We start from the raw sequence: 20,115 nt of genomic DNA on the forward strand, positions 1-20,115 counted from the left end.
TATACCTCTCAGCCAGCACACAATTCAAGCTTTTTCAGGTGTCCCAAGTGAATTATTTTTTTTCTTCTTTTTTTCTTTCCCCGATAAATTCGGTTGTTTGCCCAAACACATCTCAACAGTTGTATCGTTCTATGTACAAATGTTCATATGTGCTCAAGGATTAATTTTTTGACATAAAAAGATTTGTCATGGAATGCAGGGGTTTTGTAGGTTGCTGCTTTTGTTAACCAAAAATGGGAGACTTTCAGACCTTTTTTCATTCAATAAAATTTGTTTTCTATCTTGTTTGCTTTTCATTTGTCTTGGAAATGATGGTCCTGCATTTAGTGGAGGTCTTCAGCAAAGTAGGTAAGTGACAGATTAGGGTTGCAGTTACCACTTAGCAAAGTAGGTAGGATCTCTTGTTCATAACAAGTGGTGCTCAGTGCAGCCACTGTGACTTCCACTTACTAATTTCTCCAAGTCTGCAGCCTCATGACTGAACAAAACCCATAGGTTTAGAAATGTTATTTTCCAAATGAGCTGTTTTCAGACCCTGTTTTTTCAAGTTGAGTTTGGGGTGAGGGCTCAGCTTTGTTTAGAGTAGTTGAGCTTTGTTCTTTAGGGGAATTAGGACTTACATAGCCAGAGACACATGTCTTACAACTTCTGGTTAATAATAGTTGCACTGAGAAACGTGGTCTCTCCTCTGATGGTAGCTGGCTGTCCTGGTTTTACAGAAGGAAGTTTGGAAGTCTGGAGACTGTCACACTTCATCCACGGTGTATGTAGTATATGGATTTTTACAGCATTAGCAGAAGCTAAGTGCCTGTGTCCCTGGGGTTGTGCAAGGAGCTTTCCCTAGGGCTTCCTGAATGCTGGGACATTGGGGCTGTGGTCGAGGCAGAACAGAGAGCACACAGACTGCAGGGGAAATCATGTTCTGGGCCGGGGGGGAAATAGGACTACTTTTGGTCTGCGCTGTGGGATTTTGTTCTGGGACAGGATACATTTCTTTTTTTTTTTTTTTTTTCCGTTCTCCAACCAGAGCAGGGCAATGGAGCTGAAAAAGGTCCTGGAGTACCAGTTCTGCGTGGAGTAGCTGAGGGATCTGGGGCTGGGGTTTTTTAACCTGGAAAAGGAGAGGCTCAGGAGTGACCCATCACTACAACCACCTAAAAGGGGGAGGGTGGGGGTCGGCCTCCCAGGTAACAAGTGCCAGGATGAGAGGAAATGGCCTGAAACTGCACCAGATGAGGTTTAGGCTGGACGTAAGGGAATTTTTTCACAGAGAAGGTGATCAGATATTGGAATGGACTGCCCAGGGAGCTGGTGCAGTTGCCGTCCCTGAGCGTTTAGACTGGGCCTGGCACTTCCATTTTGGTCTACTTTACAAAGGAATGCTCGATCACAGGTTGGACTCGACGATCTCGGAGATCTTTTCCAACAGAACTGATTCTGTATTCTCTGCTGTTTGGTACTGAGCTCTCCTCCAGGCAGCCGAGGAGCCCACCGGCCTCAGGAGCCGCAGCTGGAGGAGGGGCGGCGGCAGCCGCCGGTCCCGGGGTGTTCGGGGCGGGCCGTGGGCGGCTGCTCCCGGCAGGGCCTTGCGCCGGCCCCGCCCTGCGCCTCCCGGCGGCCCGCGGGGCCGCGCCGGGCGGGGCCTGCGCTCTGTGCCGGGCCGGGCCGGGCCGGGCCGTGCGGTGCTGTGCCGTGAGGTGCGGTGCGGTGCGGTGCAGTGCAGTGCAGTGCAGTGCAGTGCTGTTTGATGCGGTGCGGTGCGGTGCAGTGCTGTTTGATGCGGTGCCGTGCGGTGCGGTGCGGTGCGGTGCGGTGCCGTGCGGTGCGGTGCGGGTGGCCTTCCGCGGGCGGTGGCGCCTGCAGGCCGCGTCCGTCCCGTGTCCCTCCCGCCTCCCTGCGCCAGGATCCGCGCCCCACCGCAGGTCCGGGATCACGGCCTCCGCCTGCCCCTGGCTATCCCGACCCTGAGCGGCTTCCTCGTTATTTCTGTCTGGATTAATAAAGCGGTCGAGGGCCGTATAATCTTTGGGTTATTCCTTCTTTTGTGCACCATAGATTTTTCTCTCGAATCAACTGAGGAAGGACAATGGGAGTTCAAGGACTTTGGAAGCTGCTTGAGTGCGCCGGGAGACCCATAAACCCAGAAACACTGGAAGGGAAAATTCTTGCTGTTGGTATCCTTTAAAAGTGAAGCTGAGGAACCGAAGTTGCAAGGGAGATTGTTTTAACCATTTCCCTCATTTATAAGGGATTATTTTATTATTTTTATTATTGTTATTACTACATTTAAGTTGCCTATGTTTTGGTAAGTGGAAGTTTTGCTTTATAGTATGTGAAATACTAAGCTCTTATATTTTCATCTTTTTAAGAAGATAGGCTTTTAAAAATAGGTTCCTTATACAAGTGTTGGACTATAGAATTTTGCGCTTTAAAAATAAGCGTGCTGCTCTCAGGAAGACTACAAGATGAGCAAGTTTTATACTTACGCATCAGCTTTCCTGACCTGTATACTTGGTTAAATGCTGGAAAGTTGTGGAAGGAAGTTACCTGTCACTTACCTATAAAAATAACTGGCGAGGTATTTGCTGCACTTCTGCTTCCACTCTGCTTTTTGTGCAGGACAATAAGGGCAATGACTTAGTCTTCTTCTAAGTTCTAGCTGTTTGGATATTCTTGGTTTTGATAAGATAAGCTTGGAGCTGTGGGCAAAAGCCACTCAGTCAAATCTGTGCACTTCACAGGAACTCTTAGTGTGGTTTGTGTGTAAAAGAGCACATTTTTTTCCTCTTAATGATTCTTTAAGATATCAGTATTTGGTTGAACCAAGCAATAAAGGGAGCCAGAGATCGTGGTGGTATTCCTGTACGGAATGCTCACCTGCTCACTCTGTTTCATCGACTCTGCAAGTTACTGTTTTTCCGGATTCGCCCCATCTTTGTTTTTGATGGAGAGGCACCTCTTCTGAAGAGACAAACCTTAGTAAGTACCTTTGTGAGTTATTGCAATGTAAATGAGGCTGTGTGTCTGCTGATTTTGCTAGGCAGCCATTTTCAGTTTCCTTCCCGTTCTGTTTATGTTTTTGAGCTGTGGACATGAAGTATTGGAGTCCACTGCTCTGCAGGTGTCCTTTGCAGTCCCAGCCTGGGTTAGCTCTTGGAGCATGCAGTAGCTTTTCTTTAATCTAGGCAGGTTTGACATGCATGTGAGACAGGTTGCGGAGTAGTGGATGATGGCACAAGGCTGGCTTGTGCTCCAGAATGGACCTGAATGCAGCTCTGCTGGCATTTGTACCCAGAAGCTGAAAGCTGTTCCTGAGTCCCACAGAGGAAATGGACATAGATTTAGATGCTCTGAAAGCTCTGTCCCCCTTGGTGTAGGATGAGATAGGAGTAGCTCATAGGCTCAGCACACAGAATTTTAACAGAGGTTCACTGGAAGAGCATCTTCAGCATCCAGCAAAATCTTGTTGGTGTTAATCTTATTTTCATAGGCTAAGCGAAGACAAAGAAAGGAAAATGCCATCAATGACTCCAGGAAAACTGCAGAGAAACTCTTGAAAACACTTTTGAAGAGACATGTTATCAAAACTGCTCTTACAGGCAAAAGGCAAGAAAAAAAAATATTTCCCCTTGTTTATAAGTGAGAGTAAGTCTTTTTGAAGCTATTAACTGCTGTTTTGTTTTTTCTTTTTTTTTCCCTAAGAAATGAAGCTTTGCCCAGTATTACACAAGTTCGAAGAGAAGGAATTGATGATATGTATGCATTGCCTGCTTTAGAGGATGAAGAGAAGAATAGGTAGGTAGAATTTAGAAAAATAGCTTAAATGGCTTTTAATAAAGTTGGGTAAAAATATAAACCACATTTTTTGATGCTGATGAAAGGCCTTTGACCTATGAGGCCAAAGTATAAAAAGTATATTTCTTTAATTTATGTTTTATTGCAGTTTCTTGTTGGATACGGAAACCTCCTAGTTATTTATGGGGCAGTAACAGACGAAGCTTTCAGCCCACAGATTAAATTTCTACACTGGATTAATATATAAAGATGAAAGTTCTACCTCTGTCTCTATGGCCATGTCCATACAACTAAATGGAAGTGATTGTTCCAGTTTGGGTGTGGCAGCTTGATACTACTTTGTGTTGACATGTGCAGCAGAGGCAGGCTTTGTCTGTACTTGTGACATCTGTGGCACCTTCTTAAATAACCCAGAGTGAGAATGTGAAGCTGCCCTGGAAGTTACTCTTTCTACATCTGTGCTTTTATATACTTCAAATGCTGACCAAGTAGGAATTGGGTCGTGATCTAAACAGCAGCAGTTGTCTCCATCTAGTTTTGACTGACATAAGTTTGCCTTCTTACTTTTTGTTCAGATCTTTATGATGTGTGTATGTATTTATTTTGTTTGAGTGTGTGTGTGCATGTGTGCATATATATGTATATATAATATATATGTATATGTGTGTGTGTATGTTTGATGCTGCAAATTTTTGTGCTTGACCAGCCATGGCGAAGGTCGTTTTGCTTAAAATAGAAACTCTCTTCTCCTGGGTAAATATCAATACCTTTTGTTTTCTCTTTTTGATTTTTAGCTCAGAGGAGGAGGAAGAAAAAGAATGGCAAATGAGAATGAGCCAAAAAAAGATGTTGCAAGTAAGTGCAACCTTGTTGCCTTGTTACTATGAACAATCTTCTCCTTCAGGTGCTTTGCTTAAAAGACAAAAAGCTTAGAAAATGCAATTTTTTGGAGATACAGATCTTGTTACAGTGTTACTTATAAGCAAAAAAGTTAATCTTCAGTACTCTAAGAATTCCTATTAATGACAAAAATAAAAATGTGATTTCTCCACTACAGTACAGCAGAACAGAAAATTCTTGTGTTATCCTTTCTCTTTTTATTTACTACTTCCCCTGAACACGTGGAGAAGACATTGGTTTTTGTACCAATGTAAGTGAAATGCATGCATTTGTGCACGTGTGTATGCGTGTGAAAGAGCATATTTAAAAAAATTCCTGTGCTTCACCAAATGTGAACTGAAGTTGAAGCTCTTAAGTCCTTGAGTTTTCACAGATAAATTCTGTATTTGCTTCTGATGTGCTGATCTGATAGGAAGAGAAGAAGAGAAATATATGGCCTAAGAAGAAGACATAATAAATAATAAAATTATCTCTTCTTTCATCAATAGAAAGAAAAAAAAAAGAGAAAAACTCTTGGAAAGACTGCTTATCTTTGAAGTAGTTCTCTTTCAGAAGGAGAACCTGTTTGGAAGGATAAAATCAGACTAGCTGAGGCTATATGACCTGCTTTAGTGATTTATACTAAGTATCTTTTTGTAAAAGAATAAAATCAAGTATATCTGTATAGTGTATGTTAATGGGATACTTACTTAACATTGTTATTACATAGGAGTTACTCTTTCTTGTTTTCTTCACCATATGGGAAGTAGCAACAAAGTTTTTGTGTTTTTTTGTTTTGTTTTGTTTGGAATGATGTTCTGAATATTTTACTGTTTTGTAGTGCTGTAATATAAATAATGTATTGTTGTTCTCTGTTTTTATAGGAACAGTTATGTGAAAATCCTTATTCTGTAGATATTGAATCAGAAGATTTCCACAAACTGCCTCCAGAAATAAAACATGAGATCTTGACTGATATTAAAGAACTTACAAAGCGAAGAAGAACGTTATTTGAAGCAATGCCAGAGGTAATATTTAAAATAGTTTTGAAGGCATTGGAACTGAGTTATTGCCATTAATGCAAATGAAGAGAGAATACTACATCTGGAAAGCTTTGCACCCTGGACTATTTAATGAGAGATGTTACCTTGAGGAGGAAAAAAAAAAATCCAATGAGACAATGACTCTTAACAGCATTATCTCTTGATTTCCACTAAAATTAGCAGAACTAATTTTAAAAATGTTAAAAATCATGCTGTTTCGTGCCTCATCAATGTTATGCCCAAGATTGCATAACATGCCTGCTGGTGTGGATGAACCAGGCAGAATGAACACAGCTTGGATTCCAAAGCTGGAATTCTAACAAATTCTCTGATTTGTTAGAGGAGCTGGCAGCTGGGAAAAGGCTTTTGTAACTTAGGCATATGTATTGAAGCTGTTCAGACACAAATGGGGAATCCTATAGTGCCACTTCTACAGTGAGGTTTTGAAGGTACAATATAGATCAGATCAAATGATAGCTTATGTCCAAGTGTGAGCTAAGAACCATCATTTTAAAATGATCCATGATGTGGATTGTCTTTAAATGTTTTGGGGTTTTTTTTTTGTTTGTTTTTTTTTTTTTTTTAAGATGGGAATGAGCTCTGATGGCCAAAATTGAGATGTCATGTTCTCCAGCACTCAGAACTACTGGTACCTTTCAGAATTGTTGTATTGTTGTTCAGAATTGTTGTGTGTTGCCAGAGCAGTGTTGCCATTGCTTGGGAGTGCAGCAGCCCATGAAAGACAAATGTTAGATGCTTAAAGGAACTCTTGAAAGACTTTCCATACTCTTTCAGAATGTGGGAAATTAATTTGCTGAAAAGGGGTGTTTTATTTCAATTGATTTGTTTGTTTTGTTTTGCTTTTTGTTTTGTTTTTTTTGAGGACTCCAATGACTTTTCCCAGTACCAACTTAGGGGTTTGCTTAAAAAAAGCAACCTCAATCGGTGCATAGAAAATGTACAAAAAGAAATGAATCAACAGCACTCGGGTGAAATCCAAACACAATATGAAAATGAAGGTGGTTTTGTGAAAGAAGTGGAATCAAGGAGGGTGGTCTCTGAAGAGACTTCTCACTATATTCTGATAAAGGGTATGTCGGGTCTTAATTTTATAAAACCTATTGTTTGGAGTGTGCACTCTGACACACTTAAAACTGGGAATTTTAAGAAAAATCTGAATATTGTTTATTGGTGCGTGTAGCCAGTACTTTTGTATGAAATGTGCATTACTGTTATATGTCATTAACTGTGATCTGTAAACCTGTAGAAAAGTAGTTTTTGATAATCTTTATATAATGATGTTTGTTATGTAAAATGGAATGTTATTATAAAGCAGTATTTTTCTACACAAAACTTTCTTTCAGGTATTCAAGCAAGAGAAGCTATGAGTAGAGACTTGGAAACTACTGCAGGACCCTCATCAAAAATGCATGAATTGACTAAATTAAATAAAATCAATGAACCTCCTGCTAATGCAAAGCTGTCTGCATCTGACAAGATGCAGACAGAGGAAGATGTCAAGGCTGTGGCAGCACCCCCCTCTCCTCGTACTTTGCTTGCTATCCAGGCAGCCATGGTGGAAAGCAGCTCAGAAGAAGAACTGGATGCAGGACGATTGAACGTGGACCAGTTTGTGCCAGAGGAAGGCAGTGTGTCTCCAAGAACACTGTGGGCAATTCAGCAAGCTCTGAGTGAAGATGATAAAGGGGAAGAAGTTGTTGCTGCTACGACCGATGGGGTGCTATCAGGAAGAACAGAAGGGAAGGATTTTCTGCCTACTAGCTCAGATGAGGAGAAGATTCCTGAAGTTAAAGAGGAAAAAAACATTCCTACAGCTACAATTCATTCATCAATCCAAGTGACTGTGCAAGATGCTAAATTTAAACAAAGGAGTCGGGAGTTAGAAAAAAGTCATATTACACCCAATGACACTGGTATATTCAGAGATAAAAATTATTCTGCTATTGAAAATACTAGAAAAGACAAAGAAGATATAGACGAAGAAGAAAATGATTCAGAAAATCCTGTTGCACCCAAGGACACCAGTATATCCATAGCTGAAACTTATATTAACAATACTATAAAAGACACAGAAGATGGAGACAAAGAACAAAATGGTTCCAAAAATCCTATTTCACCAAATGATACCAGTATATCCAGAGCTGAAAATTATTTTTATATTAACAGTACTAGAAAAGACAAAGAAGACTTAGACAAAGAAAGAAATGGTTCCAAAATGAACTCGGAGTCTCTGGGAGATAAGGATATGAATTCGTGTTTGCAGAAGCCAAGCTGTTACCCTGTGCAAACTAGTATAGATGCTTTGATTCATGCTGAAACAACAGACCTTTGCAAAAATGAGGAAAACTTGAACATTTCTGAAAATACACAGGAAGTAATTTTGCAATCAGAGGAGAATGTATCTGACGATATTAGATTTTTTCCAGAAACAAGAGATCCTGAGGAGAAAAGAGAAAGGATATCGCAGTCTGAAGACAGTGATTCTGATGGTATGTGCTTTTTGATTGAAAAGGATAAGAAAATAGGACAATATTGTATTTGTAGTCAGTTGAAAGTAACTTTTTCTATTAGTAAGAAATGTTTAAAAATGCAACCACTTCCACATATAAAGGAGGCAGGAAGAAAATCTGAGCTGTGTTTTTCCCCTTGGTGTCACATTTTGTCATTGAAACCTGAGTATAGAATATGGAGAATCAGGAAAGCATGTTGTGTACATTGAATTTTACTGATGTATTAACCAGTCAGCCACTTGGTTTATGTAATTTCACAGTCATTATATTTATCTGCTGCATATAGAAAATAAAGTCACTGCCCAAGTTAGAAACATGTACAAGTCTCTGTTTTCCTTTGATAGGAAGCTTTATTGAAGTGGATGCTGAGGTCAGTAATGAGGCTGAGTTTCCTACTAAATATGATGAAAAAATGGGTGATGAACTGACACTTCCAGAAGTGGAGACAGACCGACCTGAAGTTCTCACACTGGCCTTGCTGAAGGAGTCTGATGAGGTGCAGTTGGGAAACACTCAGAATGTTGCAAGAGAAGCTGATAGTAAAGATGCAGTGGATGAGTGGCAAGACATCAGTTTGGTAACTCATTGTTTCTTGTTTTGAGCTTGTAATGGAGTGCTTTGCCTCCAAATAGTTGTTAAGGAAAAGTATTGAACAGCTTCTTATTATTTCATTGCTTTCTCACATAGGTCTCTAGTTGTATGGGAACTGATCTTTCTTTAAAGGTGGTTAATTATAATCTCCCTAAACTCAAAGGAAAACTTCAAGGTTTTAGCAAATTCATGACTAGACTATCTCTGGTCTTACAATTTGCTGCATTGGAGAAGCTGTAACAACTTCCTAGTGTGAATTAAAGGAACATATACTACTAGGGTAATTGTAGCTGGAGACTTTGTGCTTTACGAAGTGTACTTGAATTGTTGAAATAATAAAAATCTTGGTTTCTGTTTTCAGGAAGAACTAGAAGAATTGGAAAAGAACCTTTCTACTGAGCAGAATACGCTTCAGTCTCAAAAACAGCAGCAGGAACGTGTTGCTGCTTCTGTAACAGGACAGATGTTCTTGGAAAGCCAGGTAGTATTTGTTGAGTCATTTTGGTTTGTTTCCTTCCTCCATCCCAGTCATTTACTCAAAAGCTGTTAGTAATTTTGCTTAGTTATATAGGTCACCTTTTTTCCCCTCTAAGGAGCTTGTTTTCTTCAGTTTGCTTGATTTAAAATATTGAAAGTGTTAAGGTAATCTTGAATTTGAGCTATTATAAGTAAGTGTAATAACTTTATAAAATAATGGTACAGTTATGGATAAATCAGTATATCTTTTGAGCACCAGCTTTTAAAAGTTGGGCCAGTTTGATCTTGGCCTGTTTTTGTGAAAGGTGCAAAATGAACAAAAGGTACTAGGAAGCTATGTGGAGCAGCAAAGAATTGATGCAGTCCATGTATCAGTTAAACTGTGATTTTCCCTAGTGATTAAAAGGTTAAAAAAATTATAAGAAGTCAGTCTAGTTTATGCCCTGAGTAAGCAATTTGAAGGAATATCACCAGTAATGCCTCAATAAGCCTGTTACTTCTGTGTCAATGTTTCAAGGTTTAATGCAATGTGTTTGGTTCAACAAATCCATACTACAGTAGACTAGTGATAGTGTCTGTGATGTAATAAACTTATGCTAATAAATAAATTCTGAGAAATATGTAAATGCCTGTATTTTTTTTTCTTAATGGGACAGTTTAGGTAGTTTTAAAATGATACTTAATCTTGGTTAAACATTTGCACATACTTGTTTCTTCAGGTGTTTTTTTTAAAAGCCAGTAGATTGCCTTTGTAGTATTATGTGCCATGTAATCATATGGCACACCATTATGGTTGTCAGTCTTTTGATTTTTGTGCTCCTATTCTTAATTACAGTAAAAATTTAAAGTCTTGAGACTGATTCTGTCAAGCCTCAAAAACCATCTGAATGAAGAACATAATCCAGACCTGTGTAACTAGGACAAACCTGTAAATCTAGTGCATGTGGAATATTTAACTGAGATTGTGTAATGTATCCCATAAAAGCAAAAATGCATCAAAATAGTAATATCAAAACACTATCCAAGGAATGATTAGTCTTCCCACTGTTTCCTGCTTGATATGAATGTTTCTCATATGCTTTCACACTACTTTCTTGGATGAAGTGATGACCAAATATTTTTTTAATACGATATTTAAGTTTTACTTTTTATATTTAACCTGCCTGCATCTTTCTGTCCTGGAGCCCACATAATTGTAATGCATGGAATTTTCTCCTTGCTGTGCAAAACGATACTTAGGTATGCTTGTGTAATTAAGATGGCAGGTTCTCAAACTGTGTGGCAGAAGTGTGCTCAAGTAGTGCTTGACTTATATGGCACTGTCTGCCTGAGAGGAGTTGAGTGGGGATTCCCCCTTGACTTAACTGAGCTTGGCACTTTTTACTGGAAGTTTATGGTTTGTAGTCAAATAATAAATAACTCCCAAGTGTGAATCTAGCATTTCTGAGTCAAGCAGAAGTGTATTAGAAGTTAACTCTTTAGATGAATTGCTAACTGTTTTCCTTCTGTCCTGCAGGAACTCCTCCGTCTGTTTGGCATTCCGTATATCGAAGCTCCGATGGAGGCAGAGGCACAGTGTGCTGTATTGGACCTCACTGATCAGACCTCTGGGACAATCACCGATGACAGTGATGTTTGGTTGTTTGGTGCACGACATGTTTATAAAAATTTCTTCAGTCAGAACAAATACGTAGAATATTACCAGTATGTTGACTTTCAGAACCAGCTAGGTAAGCCTCAGGTATTGATTTGTTAAACACAGTCCTTAATAAGAAACTGTCGTTTTTCTCTTTGTATTTTCTACAGAATTTTGTGTCTTACTCAATGTCTATTCTTTGGAGAGTCTCTAAAGCCAGTCAGTTAGGTTGCTATTTTACTGCCTGATGGCTCCCACTGAATTTGCAGGTCACCTGCATTTAATGTACTGAGTTAGTGTAATGATTATCAAGGCTGGAGATGTGAACTATTATACCAGTTTCTGGGTAAAAGTTAGCATGACTTTTCTGATGTGGTGGGAAAATGATGTTCTGATGTCGGCAGTTTTTGTCTTCTGGAAATAGAAGTTGGTTTTGGACATACTGAGATGTAATATATTAAAAGAGGATCTGGAATATGTGTAACACATTTATCGTATAGTTGACACTGAAAAATGTTTTTCATCTATCTGATTGCTCTTGAGCTAGTCTAATCAAATTGTTGCCAGTTTTGTTGAACTACTAAACTTCAGTGTCACATAGAGTATTAGGCAAAATATGAGCCAATTTAAACTTGTTATTATGTCTTGAACAGAACTCTTTTAAAATCAGTTTTGACATTTTCAATTTGAGAGGCTATAGGCTTTGAAATAGTAGCGAGTGAAATTTCATAAAGTTTTTATGTGGTGAAAAATGTAGCTTTGGTTTCTTCCAGCAAATTGGTTTTGATGTGCTAAGCAAAACATTTATTTATTTATTTGTTTATTTGGAAATAATAGTCATCATCAGTCTTTATGTCACATTCCTCTGCAGTCTCATGCTTCTCCTTTCCCATGCATTGCAGAAATTCTTCTGTCTGGACAACTGATGGATGTTGTGAATAACATGATGATGGTCTTTAATTGTGTGCTTAGGTTCACATCCCTCCTTTTCTGCATGGAATTTTAAAAATAATATTTTTTTTTCAAATCTAAACTCTTGAAACTGGTCACTAAAAGTCAGTCTGGTTGCCTCAGACCTTATAGCCTATGAAATAGAAGTGATCAGCTGAGTTCTTCTTTCTTCCTGGCTGTTTCACAGGCTCTTCTGGTCTGCTTAGTAACTTTACCAGCACAGAGCAAAAGGCTCCTGGTTGAGGAACACTTCTAGGAAGCAGAGGCATTGGTATTATGGAATAGAATTCAAACAGAATGTTTTTATTTGGTTCTGGCATTACTCAATTCAGGTCAGCGTTAGATGAGAAGAGGACAGTAACTGGATGTAATAAATGTAAAAACAATATCTTTTAACAACCCTGAATTTTGAAATTGCAGAAGCACAGAATTATTTAGGTTGGAAAAGACCTCTGAGAGCATAGAGTCCAATGTTTGCCTGATCACCACCTTGTCAACTAGACCATGGCAACCAAGTTGCACATCCACATTGTTTCTTGAGCACTTCCAGGCATCGTGACTCCACCACCTTACTGCACAGTCCATTCTAATGTTTAACAATAATTCCTATGAAAAAATTATTAAATTATTCCTGATGTCCATTGTAACATTTTCACTTCGGCAAGTTATATATATATATATATATATATATAAGATATATATGAGAGTTAGCAGGAGTATATTGATACTGCTCCAGAATATAACTTATCAAATTCTGATGTTGACTTAAATATAATTTTATTGCATTAATGCCTTTGTGTTCCTTTCAGTTTTTGCCTTTCTGATAATATTTTCTATTTTTCAAGCTAAAAAATGTTGAATCCATACACTTTCTTTTTCAGGGTTGGATAGAAGCAAGCTAATTAATCTGGCATACTTGCTTGGAAGTGACTACACTGAGGGCATCCCAAATGTTGGCTTTGTAACAGCGATGGAGATTTTAAATGAATTTCCTGGGCATGGCTTGGAGCCTCTCTTAAAATTCGCGTATGCTTGATTGTGATTTGCTTTTTTGTATCTCCATATTGTGATTATTAGTAAATATGCTTTTCTGATGCTTAAACATGTAGCAAAACATACCACCATCAATGACCATCAGTAATGGTAGGCTGTAAAACATGACTCCATAATATCACTATTTGCAATGACAGGTAGATACATTGATATAGCAATAAGTGACAAGTTAATATAGCAATCACAGTGAGACAAAGACAGCAGAAGAGCTGTAGAATTGTGCATCTGCCTCAGAGTTTATTGGAGAGCTGGATCCATAGTGGAATAGTTAATTCTCCCTGGGTTGGTGAGAGGTTGCTTTATCTTGCTTATAGAGAAAGGGGACTTGATTGGGGAATGGATGACCTGGAAGGAGACAGGCAGGTAGGGTGTGGGCAAGAGCAAGATTTGAAGAGGGCCAAGGCAACTCTTTTGGCAATGGCAAGGATGGTTAGAAGTATTTTTTTTCCTTTCTTTTCCTTGCATATTAAAAAAACGCCAAAAATGATTGTGTGTGGAACATCCTCTGCAAGTGAGGCTTCTGTTTAGCAGCTTATGGGGTATCTGCATTTAATGTGTATGTTCTGACTTTTCTGTTTCTAAGGTTCTTTGTCCCTTTGGCCATCTTTCATTTGGGCATTTTCTACATCATCTCTTGTAGTAATTGAAGTAGGGAGACTAAGGCTATTGAAATTAGCATGGTGGCTCTTGATATTTCAAATTTTATTTTATGGGGCAAATTAATAATTTTTCTCTGTTTTTCAGTGAGTGGTGGAATGAGGCTCAGAAGAATAAGAAAGTGAAACCTAATCCACATGACACCAAAGTCAAGAAGAAACTGCGGGAGCTACAGCTTTATTCAGGTTTCCCAAATCCAGCAGTGGCAGAAGCATACCTGAAGCCTGTGGTGGATGAGTCAAGGGGTTCATTCACCTGGGGGAAGCCTGATGTAGAGCAGATCAGGGAATATCCTTTTATTTGTTAGGTAAAAGTACTCAGAGTTCATAAGGAGTAATGGAGTGTCAAGTTATTAACATCTCTTTGTTGTGAGGGGCCCCAGGCCCTATCTGCATGTGCACCCCTGAAATGATACCACTGGAATAGAAGGGAATGCTGCCATGTATGTGTGGCAGTCAGGGCTGCTCTGTCCTGAGACAGTTGGCTGCCTCACTTTGCATGCAAAGAGAATCTTGTAGCTGAACTGACTAGTCTGTTGTGATGCTATATTTCTGTAACTGTCCTGTGCCTGTTTCTCCTCCCTCTCCTCCCTTGTTTGCACACTCCCTCTATATATTTGCCATTTTTCACAAATAAGTCTTGAAGTCTAGACAGAAATGGTGTTTCAGTTTGAAGTTTATCCCTGGTTATTCCCTGCGTTTCTTCCAATAATGTCTACTTTTTGCTTCAGTTGCAGTCTTAGCTGCTGTGAACTGTTGAAAAGTAGATGGCAATAAATGCAGAGCTAATAGCGTTTTAAACAAGAAATAAAACTTCCAGGAGGTGCAAGTATAAAAATAATGTTTATAGGCATTTTGTGTTATGGCAATACCATTTAGCCAAAATGAGTTCCGTCTTCACTGAGACATGCTTTGGGAAATGTTGATATTAGAGAAAAAGTTCTGCAACTAATGGAGATGGAGCCACATGATTGTGATATGTTGTTTTAACCAAGAGTTTTTTGTCTGATTTTGTAGCAGAAAAAGCTTTGAAATGGAGCAACTTTCCTCCAGACACTATTTACTTCAGGAATTTTCATTTTATGTGTTTACAAAATACCGGTAGTAGCCATTTTATAAAGTTCCTTAACTCTTTGCACATTCTGCAAGGATCACTTTGGCTGGACTATGACAAAGATAGATGGAATCCTTTTGCCTGTGATGAAACAACTGAACTTGCAGCAGGTGAAAGTCTACGTGTAGTTTAGGGGTAACTGGAAAATTGTGAGAGAAGCATTTTAAAAAGAACAGCGAGGCTTTGAAGTAACATATCTTTCTCAGGAGTTGGGCTATGGTTTTTAATCTTTTTTTATGTATTTATTTTTTTAAAATTCACTAAGCTTGCTTCTCTAGACTTCATTTCTGTATGATTTGAGTGTGCTGTGAGGGACACTGTATAATTTCAGGCATTGTTTTCAAGTTTCCTTGCCTATCAAGCAGTTATCTCAAGTCCAGGTTGCTGATTTTTCTGGACAGTCAAGCTACAGGTACCTCAAGCAACTTCAGTACTTCTGGAAGATAGTGTTCCTTAAACACTTTATAAAGTATGTATAAAAGTGCCTCTGAGATTTTGGTGGAGTGATACTGCCCATTTGGTGCTGTACGCATCCTTTGAGGACGAATGCAGACTGAACTGTTGAACAAGTGGCCATTTATACTATTACTCTAATTTCCAAGCAGATGATCTGTCAACTTTATTAACACTTGAAAGTGCATAGTGATGCCCGCTGTGGTAGCTGTCAAAGTGGGTTGTAAAATTGATCCCCAGCGTCAGATTCTTTTTTCCTTTTGCCATACATTGTCTAAATTAGTGTTCTAGGTTCTCTGTATCACTGAGTGGAGTGAAAGCCTCATAGTTACACACATACACTTTCAGATTGACTGGAATATCCTTTGTAGGTGTCTGTCTCTCTTAGACAATGTTAAGGAAAAAATAGAGGACTGGCCTAGCCTATGCAAAAAGCCTGGCTGTGATTGTTATGGCACAAATCCACACTGTGTGACAACTGTTAGTTCTGCTTTTCAGTCTTTATACTGCAGCAGCATGTGGTGCAATGAACTTGAGTCAAAAGCCTGCGAGTACTTGCACTTGGAGGCACAAATGTGAAGTGCACTTGCAGCATTTACTTAGTAAACATTCTGCTGTAACAGCTGGAGGCTAAGGATGTGATTGCAAGGACATACTTAAGAGCACTACAGAAATTCTCTGTATTAGGGTTGACAATAGCAACATATGTCTAATCACCAACAGCACAATATTTATGAAATCTCACTGGGGTTTGCTAATTATTAATTTCTGTAAAGGTTCTTGGCTAATTTATTATAAAGTATTGGTATTACTAAAATGATGCATCTTACTGTTCACATCTATGTGCATATGTATTAATTTCATTACTCTTTTGTCCTCCTGGAGTTTCAGATGTTTTATAATATAGCTAACAACTGAATTCCCATTACAAAAACATTCAACTGTGGTTTTGTTATATTTTTGGTAGACTCAGCTTCGAATTGATTCATTCTTCAGACTAGAACAGCATGAAAAACAAGCTATTAAAAGTCAGAGACTGCGCAGAGCTGTGACTTGTCTGAAGAGAAAGGAAAAGGAAGCAGATGATGTAATCCAGGAGGCCACTGCTGTCATGGAGATAGAGCTTAAACAGCCTGGGAAAAGGAAAGGGAAAGGTACCACAGGCACTGCAAATCAAGCTGCAGCAACAAAAGCACAGAGTGGAAAGAGAAGAAAACATTCAGGTTCCAGAAAAGAATTTTCATATGGAGGTGGTTTTGTTGGGAATTTGCATCTTTCAGAAACTTCTAGTGACTCCTCAGTGGAGGAATCTGAAGGCAGAGATTTAAGCAAGAGCAAAAGGAAGAAAAACGTGTCTGCAACAGAGGCAGCAGACCATAAGGAGAAAAAAGGGCATAGTAGCTCGAGTGGTGAGGATGAAGACCTGGGAAATATAGTCATGGTGACTGCCAAACCTGTGTTTGAAGGCAGAAAAAAGAAGTCATGGAGCAAGAGAGGAACAAGAAAGAAAATGTCTTGAAAAAAAAATAAAATTAAAAAAGACTGATTTTTCTGACTTGAGCTTTGTAAATATTCTAATGAATTCTTTATAAAATATAATAAATTATCTCTATTTATAATGCATTTTGTCATGCATTTTCTGTCCAGAATTTAAATAGAAGTGATTCTAAATAATGAAAACCCTAATTTTAACACATTTACTCAGGAAGACCTAGATTGCACTAAAAGTAGTTTTCAGGCTTCAGATTTTAAAATTGAGCCAAAACATGTTGTTCATTTATCTTCATTCTAATTGATTTGATAGAGCTGTTGAAATCACCTGCAATCTGTTGCTTCTTCAAATTTAAATTAAATTCTGAAGATTACTTGGGTTATTTCTAGGTATTGCAAGAAGTAAAATAGGTTCGTTTTTTTTGCTTTTCTTCTTCCCTAAGCCTATCTTGAAAGTTTTGTGCCCAAAGTAATATTGTTTATTGAAGAGAGATGATTCAAACCCTCGAATAATCTCAAGGAAAAACATACAGTACAGTAAGTCCCTCTGTAATCTGATGTGCAGTAATTATTTATATTCTGAATGTTTCTAGGTTTGGAGTTACATGTCTGTGTCCAAAGATTGTATTTGTTTGCAAAGGTGTTGTTCCGAGGTATCTACTGGTTGCAGCACTCACATTGGATTAATTTGTTTGGGGCAATATGAATCTCAGACTTCTCATATGCTTCTGTGAATGTAGAATTTATTTCAAGCTCCTGGGTATGAAGGAGGAAAAACACAGCATTCTACTCATCTTGCTTGTGATCTTATGTTTCATTTTGGTCCTTCTTGCCTTTTTTATTTTTTTTGTCTTCTCATTTGATATTTCTTCATTTCTCATTGTTTCATCCAATTTTGGAAGTCCAAGTCCATACATTAAAGTTTTTTATGAGATATTATCCTCCCCTAAATGGATGAGGGGCTGAGATGAACTGGGTGGGATTTGGCCCTTGCAATTGCAGGGAGTCTAGTACTTCATGTACAGTTTATACTGGGTGAAAATACACCCAGTATATATTTTGATATATTTTTCTAAAAGATTATAGAATTTTAAGCAAATTGTCAGTCTGTCCAGCCACTTTACAGCACTATTTTATAAATCCCTCATTGGCATTACTGAATTTAACTTAGAAAGTGTGTATCAGGTCCTGGTGTGTTTTTATAGAAGTAGAAGAGCTCCCTCTAATTTCTTCTGCTAGCTATGGTATAGAGATTCTCACTTCTCCACGAGGCTTGTTTAGTATTTTGGTACAATAATTTATTATTTTTGGTATCACCTAGGAAACCCAGTTGATGATGAAGTCTAATTTTTCTAAAAAATGTGCAAAGTGAGAGATGGTTCCTGTCCTGACTTGATTACAGTCTAAAAAAGAGAAGTCTTAGATACCTGTATTTGTTCCTATGACAGTGTGATCTGTTGAGTGAATGGACATCTTGGATATGGAGGAGTGGTATGCTTATATTTATGCAGGGTGACAGCTGTGTCCTGGGGTTAGGATTTTGGGGTTGTGTGCCTTACTGCAGTTCTGCATTCCAACGGGAGCATGCATTCCTGTACCGCAGCTGCAAAAGCACCCCTGCCCCTTGGTGAATTTTTCTCTTGGAAGAGCCTTTTGGCTCTGAAGAATGACTTTGTGCTCTTGGGTTACTTTTTAGTAACAGTGAGGAGTTACTAATGCCCTGGCACTATTTATTTTGCAACCAGTACTCCCGAGTTGGTCACTCTGTGGCTGGAGCTCCCTGGAGTGGGTGCCTCTTGCTGTTACAAAATTGCTCCCTTACGTAAGGGCTGTGTGGTGCCCTCTTGGCTCTCGGGCTGCAGCTGTCGGGATTTATGATTGCTCCCGGTGTGGGGATGTCGGCAATGTGTGACACAGGCTTCGGAACACGCCTTTGCCTGCGGCTGTCTGGGGGAGAAGCCACTGGCAAGATAAGGAGTTCGCTGTTGGAGCAGCATCTTGGGAAAGCTGGGAGAGATTCAGGTGACATTGACCGAAATGCGGCGGATGCCAGTGGTGTTTCACTTGTCTCTGTCTTTTACGCTAAATTAGTTTGTATCATCCGCTTTAAACTGTGCAACAGCCGTTCTGCGCTGTTTAATTGCTTGCAGCACTCCTAAATGCCCATGTTGGACTATTTTAGGTTGCTGTGTAGTTCAGTGCACCTCAGGATATTTTTAGAATGACATAAAAAATGTACAGGATCACAAAATGCAAAGGCTTTGTCCTGTAGGGTGATTTTACCTTTTATTTTGTCTTCTAATGGGAAGAAAAATTGTCGTTTCTAATATTTCTGATGTAGATGACAAGCTGATGAATGTGTGTAACATTTTCTGCTTAATATCCCTGTAATTTCTTATTCTGCTTGTTATTCTGAAGATGCATACAAAGACTTTGAAGTCTCTCCCACTGAGTCTCTTTTCTGTTGCCTTTCTAATGATGTTGCTACTGCTAAGTTCATGTATAGACACGAATATAATGGCAATATTTTTGTTCTGTGTGCTGCAGCGACATGTAGAAAGCCTCTTAGTTTGTTTTTTTTTTTTACCTTCAAACAGGATAATGGATACCGGTACTGTAGTACTTAAGTTAAACATTAAAGCTTTGTGCTTTTTGTAGTGTGAAGTCAAGAGCGTAAGGTGCATCCTCTCAAACAGGTGAGGGTTCTTTATACTGAAGTTTTGAGAGAAAAACCTGCCTAAGACTTTGCACTGTGAGAATGATTTGGTATTCAGAATATATCTTTATTTTGATTGTCCTTTCTTTTTTTCTTTCTTTGTATTGTTTGATCCCACTATGGAGAGATACTCTTTTAGTCATTATTTAATTACATCCCTATTGGATGTTTAGACATCTGTAGATTATTAACTGTATGCTGCCTGTAACCATCCTGGCAAAAATCGGTCCAATTTCCACGTAAGAGTGGATATTTAAAAATTGTGTCAAAAATAATCAAAGCACTATGGATTTGTTGTTGTTGTGGGGTTTTTTTTGTTTGTTTGTTTTTGTTGTTTGTTTTTTTTTCCTGTGAGCTCAGTGTTCTTTCTGATTGTAAAATATCATAAAATGTCAAGAATTGTAGACTATTGATTGTCTGTCTGCTTTTCTGCAGACAGCTGAAAACTTTATTGTCCTCTGTCCCACTTTTCCTACTGCTTTTTTCTCCAGCATGTTCTTTGTTTGTATAGGCACATATACTTTCTGTTCAGCCTGTTATTTGTAGATCCTGTTCCCTTATTCTCATGTGCAGCTTTTACTATTAGATTGTTTCCTTCCCTTCCAAGACAATTAGTTCAAACAAGACTAGATCATAATGGTGCAATTTTTCTTCTCTTTCAGGAATTTGTTTCTACCTTTCCTTCCAATCCTTTATAAGCCTACCGAACCTGATTTTAATTGATCCTAA

The 20,115-nt window shown here is 38.7% G+C and overlaps 1 protein-coding gene across 1 annotated transcript; it reads left to right on the forward strand.

Annotated features, from left to right (window-relative positions):
* Positions 1–1,923: 1,923 nt before the first annotated feature.
* ERCC5 (ERCC excision repair 5, endonuclease) lies at positions 1,924–16,792 on the forward strand. The gene is made up of 16 exons (XM_062487819.1): positions 1,924–2,174; positions 2,804–2,979; positions 3,491–3,606; positions 3,703–3,795; positions 4,590–4,650; positions 5,559–5,702; positions 6,601–6,808; positions 7,082–7,710; positions 7,927–8,227; positions 8,593–8,825; positions 9,201–9,320; positions 10,833–11,046; positions 12,785–12,929; positions 13,701–13,901; positions 14,752–14,836; positions 16,147–16,792. Exons 1-16 carry the CDS (start codon positions 2,087–2,089, stop codon positions 16,696–16,698), a joined length of 3,366 nt encoding a protein of 1,121 aa, XP_062343803.1. The 5' UTR covers positions 1,924–2,086; the 3' UTR covers positions 16,699–16,792.
* Positions 16,793–20,115: the final 3,323 nt, after the last annotated feature.

This window comes from Cinclus cinclus, chromosome 2 (assembly GCF_963662255.1).
Source record: "Cinclus cinclus chromosome 2, bCinCin1.1, whole genome shotgun sequence".
NCBI lineage: Eukaryota > Metazoa > Chordata > Aves > Passeriformes > Cinclidae > Cinclus > Cinclus cinclus.